This window comes from Alnus glutinosa, chromosome 4 (assembly GCF_958979055.1).
Source record: "Alnus glutinosa chromosome 4, dhAlnGlut1.1, whole genome shotgun sequence".
In the NCBI taxonomy this organism is placed as follows: Eukaryota; Viridiplantae; Streptophyta; class Magnoliopsida; order Fagales; family Betulaceae; genus Alnus; species Alnus glutinosa.
The window spans coordinates 1394595-1403982 of record NC_084889.1 but is presented as its reverse complement, the minus strand read 5'-3'; the positions used below and the strand labels follow the sequence as shown (position 1 = coordinate 1403982).

At 37.6% G+C, this 9388-nt stretch overlaps 1 protein-coding gene across 3 annotated transcripts; it reads left to right on the top strand.

The window, feature by feature from the left end:
* The first annotated feature begins 3003 nt into the window (after positions 1–3003).
* LOC133866400 (aluminum-activated malate transporter 4) lies at positions 3004–8403 on the top strand. 3 transcript variants are annotated; one of them, XR_009899871.1, is made up of 8 exons: positions 3004–3267; positions 3355–3726; positions 3995–4132; positions 4264–4527; positions 4672–4808; positions 4901–5047; positions 7030–7908; positions 8041–8403. XR_009899871.1 is itself a non-coding variant. In XM_062302914.1 (8 exons), the coding sequence occupies exons 2-8, from the start codon at positions 3357–3359 to the stop codon at positions 7675–7677; spliced, it is 1620 nt and encodes a 539-aa protein (XP_062158898.1). In that variant the 5' UTR covers positions 3004–3267; positions 3355–3356; the 3' UTR covers positions 7678–8403. The 3 variants fall into 3 exon arrangements, 2 of the variants coding, with proteins under 2 accessions (XP_062158898.1, XP_062158897.1); XM_062302914.1 differs by having other exon boundaries at positions 4264–4344; positions 4429–4527; positions 7030–8403; XM_062302913.1 differs by having other exon boundaries at positions 7030–8403.
* The last annotated feature ends 985 nt before the right edge of the window (positions 8404–9388 follow it).

The window sequence follows — 9388 nt, the reverse complement described above, 5'->3', positions numbered from 1 at the left end:
AAACAAAAAAAAAAAGCTGAAGGGGTGGCCCAACCACCCCTTTGTTGGTGGCCTGGCCGCTCGCCACCCCCAGTGGCTGCAGGGGGTGGCGCACAGCCACCCCCAAGGCCCAGGCGGTGGCCTTCGGGCCACCCCCAATGGCCTTGGGGTGGCCGTGCGCCACCCCCGGCGGCCTCTGGGGGTGGCGCGCGGCCACCCCCTTTCTCCATTTTTGTTTTTTTCATTTTTTTTTTTTTCATTTTTTTTTTTTTTAAAAATAAGTATTTTTTATTTATTTTTTAATAAATTTATATTATTTTATTAAGATTAGACATGTCAGCGCCACGTGTCACCAATAAGATGACGACACGTGGCGTTGACGTGGCATTTGATGGAATCTGTTAAAAATTTTAACAGAATTTTACGCCAGGGATCGATTTGTAATTATTGCATATCAGAAGGACCTCTCATAAACTTTTTAAACCATAGGGAGTGAAAAATAATTATGGTATACCACAGAGACCAACAGTGCAATTATCCCTAAAAAAAAAATTAACATTTTAGCAAAGTGCTTTGTGAACACGTTGCCATTTGCATGTTTTGGGGGAGACTCACGCGCCTGTTTGTTTCAAATTTTTAATTTTTTTTGTCATTTCTTTTTAAAACCGGATCTGTCACCTATCTTCCTAATTTTTTTTTTTTTTCCTTTTTTTTAAGAAATCTCTCCATCTCTCGTCGATCTATTCTCCTCATTTTCTTCTTTTTTTCTTTTTTTTTTCAACTCTAGCTAGCAGACGACGTCTCCCCATTTTTCATCAAAAAAATTTCCCACTTTCTTTGTATTTTTTTCTCAGCAGAAGACGATTCAGCTCCACCCGGACGCACGACGACTCAGCCCCACCAGGACGCACTACTCACACCCGGAGAAGATCGTTTTTGTCATTGGTGATGGAGAAGAGGCCGGTGGTGTATGGGTCCTTTTGATGGTGATTTTTGGTGGTGTATGACGAAAGGTAAGGCTTTGAAGGGTCTGAAACTGGGCATCCGATAAGAGAACGAAGAACAGCAGAAAACAGTTGTAGTACCAGGTTGAGTTGCCCTGGGCGATAACATTTTTGGTCCTCAACGAGTCCATGGTTTCTTCACTTGAACGACAAGGCCTTCCTGCAGGAGACATACCGTAGAAGTACACTTGATCTCCCTGTGACATAATTCTTTAGAGATAAATCTCTATACACACTTTCATTCCCACATTCTTAAATGAACATTTTTAACATAGTACTAAAATTTAATATTGAATCTGAAACTTATTATGATCCATATAAAGTTTAATTGTGATTTTTAGTGCCACGTCACGGGGTGTTCATTTGGAAGTGTGTAGCATTTTTCTTCTTGTATAAAAAATTACATTTTTAAACGACATTTGGATTAGTTTTTTTTTTTTTTTTTAAAAAAAATGATTGGTTGGACAATCAAATTAGCATTACAAGATAGTTATGCAATATTTTAAAATATTGTATATATCATTTATAATCCTTCACATATCTCACGCTTTCAAAATAATTCATAGATCTCCTCCTTTAAGGAATATTCCTCCTTATTACAACAGAGAATATAAAACGATAAATCGACCGACGTATGAGATCAGATTTAAATATTTTAAATGACTTGAGAGAGTATGAAACCTCAATACACGTCAATCAAAAAATTAAACCATAGTTAATTGAATTTAACTATTTAGTTAATCTCAATCGCTTGTCTTGATCCGATCATTTTGTTTGAATAGAAAAGAGCATCTACAGACTACAAGACTACAATACCAAAGTGTAGCTATCTGATAAGAAAATGTCAAATTGGATCCAAACCCTTCACAGACCAGTTGAATATATTATTAGATCGATCTGTAAAATATGATATAAACTATAAAAACAAATTATTTTTATTTTACTTAAAATGAAGATAATCCTGGTCAACATTTACAACTGCCACACTTATTGTGGTTATAATGATAAGTCAATATCTCTCTAATTCGTTTTGTAATGACATAAAGAGGATCCGAATGTGCTGTGACACCATTATTGTAATTTGCAAGAGCAATGCTATCAAAATGACAACTCCATGAATGTTAGCATGGGCGCCTCGTTAAATAAAGAGCACGTATAGTATGGCTTTGCAGTGCAGATTGCATATGCTAGGGGGCCCAAGGGTGAGAATAGGGGAGGGGCCGATGGGGTATTATGCTCATATCAGGATTCTTTGGAATTTTCTGTATAATTTCACATAATTCGAGGAAGGAATAGAGATGGGTTGTGGGTTGTGGGTTGTGGGTTCTGGCCTTCAGGGCATTTTGGCAGGGGTGAAATTACATTTCTCCTTTAAACCTCAAAATGTTTTCTAAACTTTTTTTTAAAATACATTTATTATTCTTTTAAATATAAATTTTTTTTTATTTATTTATTTTTAATTTCATCTCCCACCCCTAAAATCTTAGTTCCGTTCATGGGTTCTGGGATGCTGGTTTAGGTTTCATTCATTTGATGTAGACTAATTTTGTTAAAAAAAAAAAAAAAAAAAAATGTTTGACATGGAAAAGTGGTGGTTTATTATTTCTCATATAAAAACAATATATTTTACCAACTGATATAAGTAACACCCTTATTTTTTTTTTTTAAAAAAAAAAAAACCTAATATCAGTAACATAATAAGATCCAGAAATATATTTATGCGCGTAACTTAATCCCATCTTATGAATTACCATAAGAATTTAGTTATCTTTAATATTCTCAGTTTGATCCTGATAAGTGTTGTATTATTTATAATATTTTAATTTATTTTAAAAATGATAAATATCGATCTAATAAAATAATAATTATTTAATATAAAAATAATAATTATTTAAATCTATATAATAAAATATTTTAAAAATTTTTAAAAAAAAAAAAAAAAAAAAAATCAGGACGACGATTATCCTCACCTATTAATTATTATATTTCTGTGACTGGTTGGTGACATGCGGAGAATATGAACCTGGAAATCACGATTCACAACGCAATCTGACCCCGCTCCTACCAGACGACCAGTCCTGACTCCTGAGTCCTGACTCCAAACTCGCTCTCCGCGGTTCCCAGTTTCTCAAGCCCCACCCAACCGCACACCCAACGACCTTTCAAAAATTCCGACTCTGAACGAACCAAACGGCACCGTTTCTTCTCCCTCCCTCTCTCACATCAAATATCAACTCTTTAACCAGAAAGCAACGTGTCTATTCGATAGTTTCCTATTCTAAAGGTGAACTCTCTTTCTGTCTCTTTAATATTTCAATTTCTCTTAATTTTTTCTTCTCTAATTGCTGTTTGGGTTCTTTACGATTTGCAGGAATGGCAGCGAAAATCGGGTCGCTTCGGCACAGTTTCGCCGAGAGGAGCAAGGAGAGGCTGCTCTTTCGGAAGGGCTACTCCGAGTTGGGCCTGAACAGCTCGGACGGCGGCGACGACGGAGTCAAATGCCGGTGCTTCCGTATATTTTCCGACGGAATCGCCAGCTTCTGGTACGGCCTGCGAGAGACTTCGGCCAAGCTGTACGAGATGGGCCGGTCCGATCATCGCAAGGTCTTATTCGCCGTGAAGATGGGGCTCGCCTTGGCCATCGTGTCACTCGTCATCTTCTTTAAAGAGCCGCTCCAGGAGGTCAGCCAGTACTCCGTCTGGGCAATTCTCACCGTCATCGTGGTCTTCGAGTTCAGCGTAGGTATTAGCTTCGATCATATTCATGTGTATGTTATAACCAATAATTTTGGAGTTATACCAACAAAAACGAGCGGGTCATATGGTGTTTATCTCCTTAAGAGTTATAACTAAGAGGATCAGACTGGTCTTGTTTTGTCTTTGTATATTGGGTTTTTGTGCTTCTTGTTGTGCGTCTGTTTGAGGGATTTGTCCAAGTTTTATTTTCGGTTTGTTCTCAGGTGCTTCAATCGAAAGGTTAATTTTTTTTTACTCTACTTGTGGGTTTGTAGGGGCTACACTTAACAAAGGGTTCAACCGTGCTTTGGGGACATTTTCTGCCGGAGGGCTTGCTCTGGGCATTGCAGAAATTTCTACGAGGGCTGGGGATTTTGAGGAAGTTATTATAGTAATTAGTATTTTCATTGCAGGTCAGTCTTTGTGCATGATTCATGCTAATCTATATATAGAGAGAAACGTCTATATGATTCCCACCTTCATTTTTTCATTTTCTATGACAATTCCTTTGTAAAATGGCACTTAACATTTTGGTGGTATTTAGGATTTTCTGCAAGTTATGCCAAACTGCATCCAACAATGAAGTCCTATGAATATGGGTTCCGGGTCTTCTTGCTGACATACTGTATTGTACTGGTCTCTGGGAGTAGTTCATTTTTCCAAACAGCTTTATATCGGTTAATACTTATTGGGATCGGTGCTGGTATAGGCTTGGTTATAAACATATGTCTATACCCCATCTGGTCAGGGGAGGATCTGCACAAATTGGTGGTGAAAAATTTCGAGGGTGTTGCTTCTTCTTTGGAAGGTTGGATCAAATTCTGTTGTGTCCTTAACGGATGTTCTTTTCCGTAAATGCCTTAGTTTTTTTATTTTTTATTTTTTTTTATTATTATTATTTGTAGTCGACTGCAATGACATGCTTAATTGATTACTTCAAAATTCTGTTTAGGCTGTGTTAGTGGATACTTGCAATGCATTGAATATGAGAGGATCCCCTCTAAAATTCTTACATACGAAGCTTATGATGACCCAATGTATAGTGGCTATAGATCCGCTGTACAATCTTCAAGCCAAGAGGAATCTCTGGTATGCTCATTTCACAATTGTTCTGCCTTTCCTCTTGAATAGACCCAAAAAGGTAGGAGTTATTTGATTTTAGCTTAATATTAATGTTTCAGTTAGCCTTTGCAATATGGGAACCGCCTCATGGCCCTTATAGAACTTTTAATTATCCTTGGAGAAGCTACGTCAAATTAAGTGGTGCACTGAGGCATTGTGCTTTCATGGTAATGGCAATGCATGGATGCATACTTTCAGAAATACAGGTGAATAGACCTATTCCCTCCCTTGTGATTTTCAAGATATTTTTTTTGCAGCATTTTATCTGTTCTTATACTTCACAGGATGTCAAATTTTCTTTCCACTCTTTTGGAGTGGGGCACAGTTCATAACGCCACAAATCAGAACTAGCATTTGGGAAAGTTTTAATCTTACACTGAATTTGTCTTTGAGTTCTTCCATGTGATCTATGTTTCTCTTGTCAAAAGTAATAAGCAATGTTGTTAAATTATTCGTCCTGAATCTTACTTTCTTTTCAGTATTCTTTCATATTTCTTTTCTTGAAATACTAAATTTTGAGTTTTAACATGGTGCTGAATGGTTTACTTATCCTCAGACCCCTACTGTTACACCAGTCTTTTGCCATTCTTTTTTCTTTTTGACATATGGTAGGATGTACGTACTAAAAAAAAGAGAGACTTATGGTAGGATTTGAACAGCGATATCTATCTATGATGACATTTACCAATGTCTTTGCTAAGAGACGTGTCAATTTGTTTTTGACATAACCAGGTTATTGCTTCGAACTGTTGTGTGGATACCATTTCCTGAGCAGACGATGAATTCCCTACTCATTATAAACTAAACAACCTCTCCTTCAATAAATATATTGCTCATTGGTTGTGATTTATTAGTTTAGTTGGTAGGAAGCTATTAAATAGCAAGTTGGGGACAATGGATTTGTAATAGTAAATGCAACAATAAAACTGTGGGCGTGTGAATGTGATGGTCCAAATGATTTTCTTCTCTTGCTTCTCCTGACAGATTTTAACATTCAAATCACTCAGTTTCTTTATCTTAATTGCAAGAAAGTGAAGATGCTCAATTTTATTTTATTTTTTGTTTTTTTTTTTCATTCTGGTTTAGTGAATAGAAAAGTTCAAAATTGACTACTTTATCTGTATTGTGAAAGATTAACCAGGATTTGAAGAGTATGATTAGTAGTTATGACAAGGATGTTGCTGATGCCTTTGCTGCAGTGAGTTGGTGTAAGACAGTCGTTAAGAGTTCTTGCTAAGATCTTTATGAACAATATTTGGCTAAACTTCAAATTCTAGAGGTCGTTAAGAGTTCTTGCTAAGATCTCTGCTTTGTATAGTTGCAATTCAGTGGGGGCATCTAACACCTGTCTCCTGCTAAAAATTTGTGGTAATCGTTGATGCCAATATTTTCATTTTGTTTGACCCTTTAAATCTGGGTATGAAGATCCATAATCAATATCAGAATCAACCAATGTTACATAGAATCCTCACCGCCATACAATACCCTCCACAACACCACAACCCTCCCACCCAAACCCACAAATCCCTCTCTCCCCCTTTAGCTGTGGCTTCAGCTTGTTGATCACTGTGAAAACTCAGCATAAGCCACGATTGGAAACCTGTGCTCGAGCAACTACTTGCGACTCTGCTGGGGGGATCTGCACCGAAAAGGTTGGTGCCAAATCAGATGTGAGATTAGGTGTGTCTTTTGGCCAACACTGTGGTTTGGTAAGGTAAAGTTTGAAGTTGTCAAATAGAAGAGATTGAGGAGGCACTTGATGTGGATCTAATAGTTGATGCCGCATGTGGGCTGGGGTCAGGTTCTGGGTTGGAGAGCTGGGATATGTATGCTACCACCCCCAAGGGGTAATTTCCTCCTGATTATTTATAGTGCTCCCAGATATGTGATATGTTCATGGGATGGCAGTTACACTATTCATGAATGACCAATTCTAGCTTAAAAAGTGTATACTTTGATCTTTCTATATATCCTTTAGAAAGAATCCATATTGCTCATATGTCCGTCAAGAAGATAAGTGAAGAAGATTTGCAATTCCAACATAGCAGTTCTGAAAGTTTAAGTTATTTTTTTCCTGTCATTTTGGTAGCTAATGATGTGTTAATGCACTTTAGGCATTGAGAATATATAATATCTTTCTCTTGAGCTATCCATTACGTTATCAACTGTTTTGACACTGTACTTGTAGGCACCACCAGAAAAGAGACTCGTTTTCAGTAGTGAACTTCAGAGGGTTTGTACTGAAGGAGCTAAAGTTTTACGTGAGGTTGGAAGCAAAGTAGAAAAGATGGAAAAACTAAGCCCCAAAGACATACTGCTTGAAGTGCATGAAGCAGCAGAAGAGTTGCAATCGAAGATTGACCAAAAATCATACCTTCTGGTCAATTCAGAGAGCTGGGAAGGTGTAAGGCAGGCTAAGGAATTTGACGATCCTCAGAACTTCATCGATGTCAAAGACAATGAAAATAAAGGATTGGTAATCAATTCCCTCAGTGAAACGTTGGATGTTCAGAATCCAAACATGAGTGTAGAACCCTCCATTCCGCATTGGATATCCTCTGAAAGTGTGCTTAAGAAACCAGTGTCATGGCCACGTCTTCTCTCATTTGCTGGGGATGACATCCTTGCCGAAGAATCAAAAGTATATGAAAGTGCCAGTTCCTTGTCCTTAGCAACTTTTTCATCACTTCTGATTGAGTTTGTTGCCAGGCTTCAAAATCTTGTTGATGAGTTTCAAGAGCTTAGTGAGATAGCAAATTTTAAGGAACCCATTGACCCACCGGAGGCCAAAGAGAAGGTTGGGTTTTGGACCAGACTGTTTTGGTGCTTCCATTGACTTCCTTGTTCAGTTGCTTCATCTTCCTACTTTTTATACAGTTTTTGGGAATTCATTATTGGTTACTGCTTGGTTGACTTTGTCCTCCTAAATGTAAGGAAGGCAGTAAATTTTCTCACCTAAAATTGTAATTCTAGCCACTGAAGACGTCCTGAACTGATGACACAGCTCCTCCAAGGATTCGTTTGATCTTATTCTGATGGAATGGAAGCCAAGCCGGGGAAATCTCCAGTTATGGGCCTTTTCTCTGATGCCAATATTTTATTAGTGGAAATGAAATCAAACTTAAAGAGGATTAGAGATTTCCGCGGATGTTGTTCTTTATATTTTATTAACATAGTTTTTGGTTTATAATCTTTACAGAAGATGGCTCACAAAACACGCACACAAACGGATTACGCCACGACGGCCTTTACCATGTCTCTTTCTTATGTTTTATTGGTGGATTTGGCATCAAGTGAAATCTTAACAATATTTGGCTGTAAATGCTGTTTGGAGTCAGAGGGGAAGGTATAGAGGTCGTGATCACAGTACTTCAGGTTATCTTAAATGATGTATGTTCTCACTTATAGGGTCTTTTAAGCCGGATAATCCATCCGGGGTCTATCAAGGCCCTTTTGAAAGGAAATCTAGAGTTTCTCATTAGAAGACAAAAGGACTAGTTCGGAAATGTTTTGATGGGATGTAAAGGTGAAATTATTTTTGTATTTTAATTAGTGTTCTGTATTTTGAGTTATTTGTTAATGTATTTGTCTTGAAAATATAAAAAAGTCGAGGAAAAAAAAAAAAAAAGGTGCATCTGACGACTGTGGTGAGCCTGGTGGCTCATTTCATTTTAATTGACTCTGCATAAATCCTTTTACTTCTATTTGCTATATACACGATTAGACTAAACTCGTTCTTGTTTTGATTCTGTGTCCATCAAATTTCAATAAATTAAAATAAAAAATCGATCTAAATTTCAATTGTATGAAATTCATTCATCTCATATATATTGCAAATTGTCTCTGCTGTATAATTTAATGTTCATGTCATACCCTAGGAGAGTAAGTCACACATTATTCTTAGGCCAAAAAAAAAAAAAAAAGGTTCATTCCACATTAAGTGGGCGGATCACTGGATTATAGAAGGTGCTCGCAGGTATTAACTTTCACATTAGTTCCTTAACTTCCTTATTAGGTGACATTGGGCCAAGATAAGTAATCCGCCTTATAGGGATCACTTGCCCAGGCCCAGTAAGGCTTCCTGACTTATTTCCAGGGCTACACCCAGCAAAATGACCCACTGCTTAGCACCTCATCAGTCCCTTTACCTATAAGGGCACCGTCTCATGCGCCAGGACTCGTGAGGCATTAATTTCCATCATTTAATGCTAGTTGACCTTTTGTATGAAGGTAAAAGAGCAAGGACATCCCTTGAGCCGAGTTGGGATAACCTCAAGCAACCTGATAACAAGATAACACGCAACAAAGAGATGCATGGCATATTGGTCCGCTCGGACAAGTAAGAAAAAGTATAAAAAGGTAAACTCTCATAACCAGGATGAATATTGTTTAACATGAACACTAAGGGCTCTATAGTTTACAAAGCCCCCTTTTATTTACGATATTTTTTACTTCGGCATTAGAGATATTCCGATCAGATCATCCTGACAGGTGTTAGGAAAATTATCATCCCTTAGGCAAATGGGCCTATACCCGAACCAGGGCCC

Bases quoted from the DNA above. Each gene is read 5' to 3' on its own strand.
- LOC133866400 (XM_062302913.1), top strand. From the start codon at position 3,357: ATGGCAGCGAAAATCGGGTCGCTTCGGCACAGTTTCGCCGAGAGGAGC. The intron at 3,727-3,994 runs GTATTAGCTTCG...GTGGGTTTGTAG, and splicing joins GGTCTTCGAGTTCAGCGTAG to GGGCTACACTTAACAAAGGG. The intron at 4,809-4,900 runs GTATGCTCATTT...TTAATGTTTCAG, and splicing joins CAAGCCAAGAGGAATCTCTG to TTAGCCTTTGCAATATGGGA.